The sequence below is a fragment of the Poecilia formosa genome, unplaced genomic scaffold (assembly GCF_000485575.1).
Source record: "Poecilia formosa unplaced genomic scaffold, Poecilia_formosa-5.1.2 Scaffold4, whole genome shotgun sequence".
Lineage (NCBI taxonomy): Eukaryota > Metazoa > Chordata > Actinopteri > Cyprinodontiformes > Poeciliidae > Poecilia > Poecilia formosa.
This window is the reverse complement of record NW_006799943.1, coordinates 1,904,187-1,916,693: the sequence shown is the minus strand read 5'-3', so window position 1 is coordinate 1,916,693 and position 12,507 is coordinate 1,904,187. Positions and strand designations below refer to the sequence as shown.

At 39.8% G+C, this 12,507-nt stretch overlaps 1 protein-coding gene and 1 long non-coding RNA gene across 2 annotated transcripts in view; one reads left to right on the top strand and one right to left on the bottom strand.

Annotated features, from left to right (window-relative positions):
• The window catches only part of LOC107837039 (uncharacterized), a 16,666-nt gene extending 11,487 nt beyond the window's left edge, over window positions 1-5,179 (top strand). The window contains exon 3 of the long non-coding RNA XR_001663015.1: window positions 5,170-5,179. This is a non-coding gene — a long non-coding RNA (uncharacterized LOC107837039). The remainder of the gene's footprint in view (window positions 1-5,169) is intronic.
• The window catches only part of LOC103143117 (cytohesin-3), a 39,253-nt gene continuing 27,457 nt past the window's right edge, over window positions 712-12,507 (bottom strand). Inside the window, exons 10-13 of the mRNA XM_007559532.2 lie at window positions 7,479-7,555; window positions 5,232-5,303; window positions 4,959-5,113; window positions 712-1,539 (exon numbers count right to left, since the gene is read on the bottom strand). Of these exons, the coding sequence (XP_007559594.1) occupies window positions 1,467-1,539; window positions 4,959-5,113; window positions 5,232-5,303; window positions 7,479-7,555 (377 nt within the window). The 3' untranslated portion in view covers window positions 712-1,466. The remainder of the gene's footprint in view (window positions 1,540-4,958; window positions 5,114-5,231; window positions 5,304-7,478; window positions 7,556-12,507) is intronic.

The following is a 12,507-nucleotide window of genomic DNA, read 5'->3' as shown; positions in this document are numbered from 1 at the left end:
TATATTCATGCCTCTAGAGCTTCATTACAGTTTTTCTTTTGTTTGCTTTACTGATATAGACCAACACAAAGTAGTTCATGATTTGTACAATTTAAAACATATGGAATTTAATTAAATTTAGTCTCATCAACTGAGTCTTGTAGAAAACTCATTCAAATTGAGTAACATGGTGGGTAGTATCATGCTATGATGGTGCTTTTCAACAGTCAGGACAGAAAGGGTGAGTGAGGTTAAAACACCTACAAGAAAATGGAAGAAAACCCTGAAGACTAGAGTGAAGCAGTTATGGAAATTTCACAGTCCTTTCAGGTTTTTTGCAATTTCACAATAACAGATATTCACTCAAAATCAACAGATACACACTTTTTTTGCATTAATGCATGATGGTTGTTAGTATATTGCAAATTTACAATAAAATTGGGCTTAAAGAAAAGTGACTTAAAAATTAAGCCACTTAAGAATTTCTAGATTTTTCTAAAAAAATAAATAAATAAATAATAATAATAATAATAATAATAATAATAATTTAAAAAATCTGAAATTTTCAAGTTGCAAAAGTAGAAAATTTTAAACTTTCCAAACTCAGAAATTTTTGTTTCGGTTTTTTTTTCCAGAAAATGTCTGCAGATTAAACTCAAAATTTCTGAGTTTTTTTTTTCCAAAAATGTTCGACTTTTGGAGCTCAGAAATGTTCTTGTTTTTTCTAGAAAATTTTTGGATTAAAAGTTTCTTGGGAGAAACTTACTCCTACTTCTTTTTGTTTAATGGCCCTAATATGCTGTCATTTTTTAAGGCCGATGTTCTGAAACGCTCTATTCAATCTGACTACGCTTCAACTGTTTTACAAAGAAGAATGGGCAACAATTTCAGACCAGTGCAAAGCTGGTAGAGCACAGTTAGGCTGCGGGGCTCAGTTCAACTACATGCTTCATTTTTCAGATTGTCAGTAAAAACAATCAAAACCTTCTATTATCACCATTTTGCACTACTTTGTATTGGTCTGTCACATAAAATCCAGATAAAATACAGTAAAGAAAATGTGAAAAAGCTCTAGGGAAACTTTTGCAAGGCACTGCATAAGGTGAAGTATGTTCAATTCCTTAGGAGCCCAGCAGAGGGCAGTCTCTCCCAAGCATTGCAGAGTAAAAGCTCCCTTATTACAGTCAAAGCCATCTCTTCTTCTCCTGTTCTTCACTATAACTCAGCTTGGTGAAGAGTTCATTCGGACTTCCTCTCCTCTTCCTCGCTTTGGCATCAGAAAAGACTTGAGATGCAAACAGTCCAGGGCCAGAAATGACCCAGAATCCCTTGCGCCTGTGCTTGTCCTTCAGCCCTGAAATTACTGAATGGGAGACCTTCACAACATCCGTAGAGAAAAAAAAAACACACACACACACACACACAAATGCACATGCAAACACACACACAGAGACACACAATGACTCTCAGTTCCAGATATACAGTCATCATTTCTTATTGGCTATCCTCCTCTTCCTGGTGGCCAGCATGTCATAGAATGGATCCCTGCTGATGCTCGCCCTGCGAAGGAGGACAGGAAGGACGGGATTAATGGCAGCGTCCAAACGTTCGCTATGAGGGGTCAGTCTGTCAGCACTGTGAATGTGTTGTTTGTGACTATCAGCAAAAGTGCTTCCTGTGTGATGTTTGTACTGCATTTTGGTTTGGGGGGAGGAGTGAGGGGGAAACGGTCCCCCAGCTGCAGTTCTGACACGAACACGAACAAAATTATTCATGATTTAAATGTTTTCTGTTCTGCTAATCTAAAAATGTCTTAGAATCTATTCTCAGCAGCAACAGCAATAGAAATTTGTTGATGTTACCCTAAAACATTAAAAAAAAAAAACCTCAATCAGCTTCATTTGCTGGAGGGCCACATTTGAAGTATAGTCGGGGGCCACGCACTTATTCCAAGGCCCCTGCGTCAAACTTTAGACACCCTTTATGCTGCCTCTGCAGGCACACAACAGTTTCAAGCAGCAGAAGAAGAATCTGCCTCTATGTGATCATTGGTAGTAGCAGAAGAAAGTAGAGGAAACATGATCCAGAAACATCTGCATCTGTTAGGCCTTTCCAAGTGTTACTTTTAAGAAGTTTCTGTATCACTTTCAAAAAGCATTACTTCTGTTGTTCTATTCAATCATGGAAATGCTTGTAAAAACAAACTGGTACCAGAAAGTTGAGCAGGACAGAGAAAACACACACCTTACTGACGAGGTCAGCAACATTCAGTGTGGTTCACCTCTGCTTTTGTAGAGGTGAACCACACTGACCACGACCAGTTAATCCAGTCCAGCGAAGTTTTATTTTTGAAGATGGTAAAGACTAATTTATGTCTGCTTACTGTGCTGCTGGCAGGACTCATTTTTTGTTCAGCAATTTATTGCTATTGCTAACTTTGAAAATGTTTAGAAGAGAATATATAAAGATAGATAAAATATCCAAAGACATTATGTGAGATGTAAATTATGTCCGAATTAAACTGTTGGGCAAGGGATGCAGTCTTTCAATAGCAGATATAATATGAATAGTTTTAGCAGAAAAATGTGATGTTAAGGAGTCTAGAAAGAAAAACTGAAGAAAAGAAAATCTGGAAATTAGGCTTTTCTTGGTGATGTCTGGAGGTGTGGATATGATATTTACCGTAAATAATAACTGACACATGATCGATAACAACATAATGAATATGCAGCATTTTAGTATTAGTTTCTGCTAAATACCATCTAGGTGTAGCGCCTTAGTGTTAGCGGAACTAAAGGTCACTATCAAAACCTTGAAGTAGGAGAGGGGGTTAGGGTTTCAGCATGATGCTTCAGTGTAAATCTGTTTTTTATTTGGTGGAAACAGTTTCTTGCTTTGCAGGAAAACACCAACATGAGGGTGTGGAGAAACCAGAAACGGTGAGCAAAAACAGCCCAAGCCTCTTTATTTACGGGCGTCGTTTTAGGGATGATCTCTTCTCACCTCTCAAAATAAATCAGTCCGATTACAGCGGCTTTGTGCGGTGTGTAAATCCATCTCCACATCAGCCCGCGCTCTGTTTGGGAAAATGACAGCCTCGTGTCGCACTCAACAAAACGCTGAATAATTAGCAGCTGACGTGCCGCTCCCTGCGTTTGTGTGTGACAGCAGATGAATCAGTTTGGGACGGTGTGTGTGTGTGCGTGTGTATACGTGTGTGCAAGAATGTGCTGACTGCTGGGGAGCGGTCTGCCGCCTCAGTTGTCCATCTAGTCCACGCCGGACTGGGACAGAACAGCTCAGCCCTGCTGAGTCCAGTCTGTGACGGCCACTGTTCCTACAGTGAAAAGGACGGCCTTGGGATCCGACTCTAAATGTTCTGAACGCAGACAAACCAGCAGCTCTCTGTCTCTCTCTGCTCTGAACATGAAGCGGCCTTCAGGAACTAAACAGCACCACTCTCATTTAACAGATATACATCTGTCAGTGCTAAGAGGCTCCATAACATCATTACTGAATGGGAGAATGGAGTAATATAATTTTCTGCTCTGATATCGATTGTATGTGCAAGTGAAGCTGACTGGAGGAAAGCCAACGCAGCTAATCAATAACACACTGAGTCCAATTTACAGAAACATTTCCACTGCTCCCCCCACTGGATAACAAGGCAGCTGTTGGACCTTTGGTACCTTGCAAAAGTATTCAAACCACTTGAATATTTCTTATTTAGTCACACATGTAGTAGAAGCTTCTCAGACACAACATAAATTGTGTGCACTTACATTAACTGAATTCTTTATTTGCACCATAATGTGTCACCAAGGTGGCGCTTGACACAACGTGCGAAGTTCAGCAGATCAAGATCAAGATCAAGATCAAGATCAAGATCAAGATCAAGATCGAGATCGAGATTGCTCTATGCATGACGGTTTTATGTGATGGACCAACACAAGGTAGTGCAGAGTTATGAAGTGGAAGAAAAATGATACATCTTACATCTGAAAAAACTATTGGAGTATCAGATTATCAGTATTCTGATACTCCTAAATGAAATTCAGGGCAACCACTTCCCTTTAGACGTCACCTAATTAGTCAAAGAAAGAGTGTGAACCAACTCTTGTTCTTATTGGTCAGAATTAAATAAATGTACTCACCAATTTGCAAATTGGATGCAGGCATTTAAAACAACTTTAGCATTTTAGATCAACAATGGTTTACACATCTCTTTTCTATAAAAACTACATTGTTTTATTAATTGTTTGATTCAAATATTTCACACTTATATTATTGTTTACCAGATACAAAAAAATCACTATTATATATCAGTCAAAGTCCAGACTTAAATCCAAATGGGAATCTGCGATAAGACTTAATGTTACCAGAAGCTCCTCATCCAATCTGACTGAGTTGGAGCTAATTTGCAAAAAGGACAGGCAAACATTTCAACCTATGGATCCTGCAGCTGTACTTGGATCCACCGTTCTCTCTCCACTTCAGCTACATGCTGCTTTGTGTTGGTCCATCAAGGAAAATCATAATAAAACACACTGTAAGTTTGTGTTTGTAATACAACACAAAGAGGCTTCGGACACACTAGCTGCGAGGTGCTGTGAAGTGTAAACACCTCCAAGGATGCATTCAGGTGCTTCTTTCTGAGGCTCTGTTTGGGTTGTTCTCTTTGCTTTTGAACTCAAAGGGAAGTGACCTTCTCTGGAAGAGCAGGATTACCTCTAAGTGTTATCTGCATGGAAGTGTGAGAGGTGGATTTACATTTAGCCACCAGCCTGTGTGCGTGTGTGTGTGTGTGTGTGTGTGTGTGTGTGTGTGTGTGTGTGTGCGTGCATTCCTGATTACGGTCCCTAACAGTGTGAGTGTTTGTTTCTCCCAGTGTGAAGGTCAGACATGTGAACGTCTCATGTGGGCGCTGGCTAAGTGCCCTCTGAGTGGAAATGGATCCGCGCCAACATGCCGGGTCTTACTTGATGGACTTGATCCACTCCTCCTTCTCCTCCGGGGTCGGGGCCGATATCCTGTATACCACGTGGTTGCCCTCCACCACCCGCCCGTCTGCCTCTGTCTTGCAGGCCTTGATGACCTGACCTTTGTGGCTGGGATTGTAGAGCTCAAAGCAGTTCTAGGAAGACATCAGAAAGGCACGGTCAGCGTTTCACAGAAACAAACTGAGAAGAGATATTTCAGTAAATCTTGTTTAGGCAAAAAGAGGTGCTTGGACTACTAGAGTTGTTCCGTACTGGTTTCCTGGGCTCGTCCACCTCTCTAATGCTCAGGTTTTCAAGGGGAATAATCCCGCGAGGCTCTTTGTCCTGAGGAGACAAACAAAACAACGGATCAGCGTCAACATATTGTTCGTTTTGTGAATGCATTTGTCTCCATTTATAATCAAAACCAGGAAAACATCTGATTATAAAGCAGCTATATGTTCCACATGAAAGTATTTTTTAAACGTTACAGCGTTGCTTCTGCTTTGGTTGTGAATGTAGCTTCCTTTTTTTTATGTAGATTTTCAAGTAAAATTATATCAAAAGACACAAACTTTAAATATCTGAACATTAATAGAAAAAAGAAAATAACTGACCAAAAAGAGGAGGTGGGTGGTAACCGCATTATTACTTAGGCTCATAAAATACAAATCCATCCTTTATTTGAGTAGCATAACGTCACACTGAAATGTTTAGACAAATTGGATCTTAAACAGGGAAGGATTATATGTCTTCCAACCACATAACTCCATTTTACAGCACAATGTCACGCTCAGTTGTTATAAAAATGCTGTTAATATGAGACATGACTTAAAAGAAATTTGACTTTGTAGTGCAATGCCTTGAAATTGGGCCTCTGTCTCTTTAAAAATTCCTGCCTTTCTGAAACTCCATCTTCAGGATGTCATCACAGCATAGCTCCTCTATGAACCCTTTAACAAAGTTTTTAGCGGCATTTCACTGAGAAGTAGTTCTTATAATGAGATGAGCAGTTCCACCAGGTGTTTGCTAATTGCTACCCGCTAGTCTGAAGGAGCTGAGTGGAGGAGGGCTGCTCTGTGAGTCGGAAGCTTGGAAACTGCAGCTCAGAGGAGGAGCTTTGTCCCCAAAGGCGGGGCTATGTCCACCCAGGGGTTTTTCACAGCTGAATGGTTGCCATTGGAGATGAAAGGATTTCTCAAACATGAATGGAAGAATCAAAGCAATACTCCAGGTCTGATTTTGACGAGAGAATAAGTTATAACATGATTTAAAGCTCAAAAAGTGGGTTTAACATAATACTTACTGCCCCTTTAATTTCTTAGTTGAGTCTTTGTTCTGTCTAAATATTCTCAAACTAAAAATATTGGGAGTTTCTTGAGAATGAGAATGTTCTGCTGCAAGAAAATATAGGTTAAAATAATCATTAAAAAATCATACCCAATGCACTTCTATGAAGCATTATTGCTCCTTTACTTTGAGGAGAGTCTGACTGAACCGAAAACCTGCCGAAGGTCAGCCTTCATTTTGGTCACATAGGGGACAGCCCCTGGGGGAGATGTAACCCTGAGCTCCACATTCATTCTGGTTGCTGTAGTGACGACAGCCGCCTGTCTTTACTGTTGTAGAGTGATTGTGTTTCTCTGTTTTTCACCTGGCTGTGAGGCAGATTCCCCCTCAGGGACAGAGGCTGGCAGCTGGCTCGGTGTGAACCGTGGACCCCCACCACCTCCACAGGCGCTGGTGTACGCTGGGGGATTCCAGGCTGTGGGGATGGGGGGTGGGGGGGGTTGTGTCTTTGCAATGCCAGATGTGTTGCTGTGGATTTTGCAGATGTTTCCAATTGAAGTCCCATGTTAATTGCAGGAGTGTGGCTCATTTAGGTCCAAAGGGACAGATCTGACAAATAGTAAGCCTGGAGGGCAAAGACTTGTGCCACTGTCTTTTATGATTCTGACATGGAAAAGATTATTTTTCTTTTTGTTGTTGCACCAAATTCTTTCAAATAGCCTTTTGAGGATTGAGATTTAAACAGAATTGTCTATGGTATTTTTGAAGCAATCTGATTGGCTTTAGCTTTGCGCTGCACTGCCCCCTATGGGTTTGGAATGTTTAAAACCAGACTCAGTGATGTGTTTCCTGAAACCGATCCTGTGAGTATTTTTTTTTTTTAATGACAGAGAAGATATTTGTTTTATAAAGGATTCAGCAAAGTTCATTTGCATTACACTTGGCTTTTTTTTTTTTAACTTTAATGCTTCTTTTTCCCTTTTTTTTAATTTTTTTTACATATTTTGTAATTTCAGACATAAATGAATGTTAGGTACAAGCCATTCAGGTTTACGGTTCTCATATAGCCTTAACATTGTGCTCACCAAAGATTGTGTTTTTAATGGTTTTTCGCTTAAAATTGTTTGGCTTTCCAGATACTTATCTTCCTGTTGTGTTATTAGCACAATAGGAAGAGAACAGTTTTAAGAATGATTATTTCAGTCCTTAGATGTACTTGCTGGTACTTACTGTTGTGTATTCAAAGTAGTAGAGGCAGTTGTCGGTTAGGATGAACCATCTTCTCTTCCACGTTTTGACTCTGCCGCCTATCAGGAAGAAACAGACGGTATCTGAGTTCACAGCGAATTGACAGTGGAATTTTTTTGTTCACTTTAGAAGGTAACCTACAACAGACCCCAGCTTCATGTACCACATCTGGTCCTGATCCTAAGACTGGATCAGGGTATCTAGAACACTGCCTTCCCCCTCAGCTCCCAGCGGGAAGCAGGGGAGGTTTGTGAAGTCATTTGAACTTCGTGTTACCATCGAGAAAAAAAAGCTCCAACATGACGGCTGCAGCATAATGCCACACACTACGTCTGACGAGGCACTGCCAAAACATTTGTGAGTTTGACTGGAGCAGAAAACTGATGCTTCTGGGTTGTTTTAATGAAAGTCCAATTGATCATTATCTGACCAGAATGAGGTAAAATCTCTCTTAAACTAAAGTAACAGAATTATTAAATTTGATGTTAATTTCACCATCTCCACTTTATATATGCAATGATTGCACAATCAGCATTTTACGGTTCATAATGTATTTGCTGACGTTGTAGAAAGTGCAACAAAAACAGCCGTTAATGATGTAATCGGATGTAATCTGAGGTCTCGGTTTAATTCCGCTGCAGTCGACCCACAAGCCTGTACACAGCTGCTAATCTCCCTCAGCCATGTGTTTGATGTCATCCTCACAAACGGACACAATGCGACGCACAGGCTCCTGGATTTACAGGCTTCGGGTGCAGATTTCACCAGACGCCTGAAAATAACCGAAAATGCTGAAATCATTTTCAGTTATGCTAAATAGTCGGTGTATTGAATAATAATTTGTAGTGTGTCTTTGTTTTTACTTTAGGTTGCATTTAATGTTTATAGAGACTGGAAAGTCCCTTCTGCCTTTAATTTGACATAGCACTGCCTTACTTTATATTACTTTTAAATTTGATCTTAATATTTGTTTTATATCCAGTCTTCCCTGATAATTCAATTATTCATTGTTCACTGTACATCAGACAGCAAATTTGGTTTTTATTAAATTACAATAACATAATTTCTAAATCTATTTGAATAGACTTCCAGGAGGTGGCGCTATAGACAATGATGTACTTTAATTCTACTTTTTGTTTTGCCCAAAATAAACACTAATTACTAATATCTCACTCTACTGAGAGTGAGATATTGGAGTGAGATCCAATATCTCACTCTAATCAAATCCTCTTCTTTGCGTTCCCTTGGCAACAAAAATGACGTTGAAAGGTAATAAAGCTAACTGGGGATGAGCCACCCAATGACCTCATGTCGTTGGGTAGCTTTAGATTCTAAGCCACGATTTCCCATGTTTTTTTGAGGCTGACATTCTTTCCAAACATATTTGTTTTAATCTAAACAAGGGAAAAATATAGCAGCCACTTTTCAGTCAGATGACAGGCAGCAAACTTTAAACTCTAGAAGTGGTACAACACAACATTTCTGTGGTTCTGAAGTTATAAGTTTTGGTGACTGTAACTCTCATGCCTTGGTGTCAGTGAGGGCAACATGCCTAGTCCTACAACAGGACAAGATGTGGCCAACAAATGTTTGACGTGCTGTCCAGGTTTGATGATGACTGGATCAGGCACGGTGACGGCAGAGAGTTATGAGAGCACAGACATGAGGCTCCGCAGCAGCACAGAGCTGACAGCCCAGGAGAGTGTCTTCATAAAGACACCAACAATAATGTTCCCTCATTACACTCAGTTGGAGTGGCTGTGATGGAGAGCAGAGCTACAGAGGGGACGGCATTAATGAGGAAAAAATGTTTCTGGTGAATAGCAGCTGGGTCGGAGAGCAGGCAAAACAGGAAGAGAGCAGATATCATGACAAAGCAGCGAGAGGCTTGCAGGGCGGCAACTCAGGAAGGAGGATGAAGAGGGGCAAGGCTGTTATTTATGCTGAATGAGCAGCAGTACATTCCCACAGCACAAACTCAAGCATGGCTCAGGGTTCCAGCTGCACAGGGCCAGCATGATGAGCAGGGCCTGGGGTTACCTGCATGGCAAGGCTGTGGATAGGCTAACAGTACCTACAGGAAAACACCATGTGGTAGATACCCTGAAATGATTGGAATCCAGAAGGTCTCTGCTTTTAATTCTTGGCTAGGCTAATTCAACGATTAGCCCAGCTGCTAATTTTTGACTAGCCTAAATACTAGCCTAAAATACAGTATCTCAGAAAAATTGATTATTCAAAGACCAATAAAAATGTATTTTTAATACAGAAAAGATCTACTAAAAATGATGTCCATGTACGTACTGCATTCTTGGTAGGGGCTTCTGTATGATATACTGCAGGAGATCAGCAGGTGCTTATGCCAAGGTGTTACTAGCCACTTTTATGACATTTCCCTCATAAACCCAGAAAATCTTAAATAAGATAACTCTGGTTATCCCATTTGCTTTTTTTTTTTTTAGACTGTTTTATTTGACCACCTTTCTTCCTTCCACTAAATCTTCCAGAAGTATGCTTGGATAAAACAGTTTGAACAGCCTATTTCCATAGCAGTCAGCATTTGCAGCTAGCTCTCCGTGTGATGGACATAACCCATCACCCCACAGCCGTTCTGTCGCCTCACAGCTCTGATAATGACATCAAGTCTGCAATGTGTAGGCCATAACATTACATCTATTAAAAGTTCTTTTTTAATATTTCCCATGTAATAAGCACATTTTCTAACACAAAAATTTTTGAATTTTTAATAACAATGAGCCATAAGCATAGAAATTAATGGTCCATGAAATATAATGGCGTGTAACTAATCAAACACAAAATATATAATGAAATGCATTACGGTTTTCATTATAATCTATTGAGATTCACACTTGCATTCAAACTTAGGTGCTTAATGTTAACATCTACACAAAATTTTGTCCATTTCCTTAAAGACCCTGAGCATTTAGTTTAATTTGAAGGACAAAAAAAAAAAAAACAGCAGGAAAGAGAAGATGTGCTGAGCAAAATACAGTTCTTAGAAAAAGTAATCAGTCCTTTGCGTGGGTACTGCCTAAGATAAACCTTGTGCATCACCCAAACCCCTCCACAGCCACCAGAAGAATGCAGGCAATCCTCATGCAGATCAGTTACCTCCAGCCTGCCTGTGATGGACATAACCCATCACCCCACAGCAGTTCTGTCGCCTCACAGCTCTGATAAACAGGCCAGTTTTACGAGGTGCCCCGCACATCTGGGGCCCCGGTGTGCTCGGAGAGATATGGCATCTATTGCTAGTATACTGCACTCTGCAATGTGCTTGGGAGGATGAGGGAGGACGGAGTGTTACCTACCTCCTAATGCAAAAGATTTAGGAGGGAACAGCCATCGCAGAACAGAATGAAAGAACACAACACAGAGATTTGAGAGAAAGGCTCAGAGGTAAAGGAGTTCTGAAGGATTCCAAGAAGAAGAGTGGGCACATGGCAGAGGGGATGGGGTTGGGATTAACAAAGAGGTGAATGTGATGTTGAATTACCACAGACATGTCAGGCCCAACAAACCAATGAAGAATATCTTAACAACCATGATGGAAGTGCAAAATTTTCACAGAAAAAAAATTGGCAAAGAATCAAAAATCTTGAATATTTCTTCTAAATTGACTAAATCAGAGGTCATGAAGTAGAGAAACAGCGTTCTGTTTTCTGATAACAAGAGCCATCTACAGTATAAAGCTGTGCTTCAACATAAATGTTGACATTTGCATACAAAATGTGTCCATAGATACAACTTGCCTTGTAGCAGGTAATAAATCAAAACATCACAGATTAAGTTCCTGCTCAACACTATTCAAATCAGTAGATGGTTTAGGTTTAGCATTGCCCTTTGGGGCTTTATTTTGTTAAATAAAATAATAAAGTTGTGTCAAAGTTGACTATAAATATCCAGTTGAGACGGCTAAATCTGCACTGCTGAGTAAAGCAAAATGTTCAGAACTTGTCAAGGTCCCCGACCCTCCTGTTAGCTTCCTGTTAGCAATAACAGCTGACTGCAGATGGAAATGGTGACCTTCCGCTTGGAGGAAAGCTTCCTCCAAGCGGAAGCGACTAATTTCTTCAGGAAACTAGTGTAAGTCCAAACAAACTGAAACATGCTCTTCTTGACTTATGCTAAAGTTGTTTTACATGAGCAGAGATTGGCAGGATTGTAAAAATAGACTCCAAAGCCTAAAGAAAAGACAAATAGTACAACTCTAGAATGCATGTTATTACAGCTCATTTATTAAAGAGGTCCAAAAAGTGACTGAAATCCATAAATTGCATACATTTAATAAGAAGTAAGGTTGTCCTAAGCTAGCTTAGAAAAACGGGCAAGGTAAATTTTTGTGCTAGTTTGATAAAAATGACATATTTATTTGGGCAAAAGGATTGGATTCAAGTGAGCCTAAAGAATAGAGATGGTGACAAAATAAGCAAGCATATATTTATTGCAAACAATATAAAACATCTAAAATAAATTGATTTTAAAACAAAGTATTTGTAAATACTATATATTGAGATTCAGACTCTTTGTGACATTTATGTCTTAGTTTTGCTGATGACCTTCTGCTTTTGCTGCCACCTGACTTTAGCTTCTAATTTTGACACAAAGGTCACAGGTAGGATGAACCTTTAATAGCTTCACTCTCAAATCCTTTTATGAGAAAACGCTGTGTATTAGCCCTACCTCTAGCCTGACCTATAACCCCAAACACGTCATAGATGGCAACGACAATAGCAGATTGAATGATCACTGTCTTGTAATTTATTAGTTCTATTATCCAACATAACACGTGATCCCTCCACATAAAAGACTCCACTTTGTTTTTCACCATTCTTGTTTTCTTGTTGTGTTAACCACTTTATACACATGTCCCAGAATCAATGTTCAGCGCCACTTACAGGTCTGGGGGAGTAAAAACAGTGTTGGGTGTTTCCTTGTGGATGATAGATTAAACACAGCGCATATATATATATATATATATATATAAAAA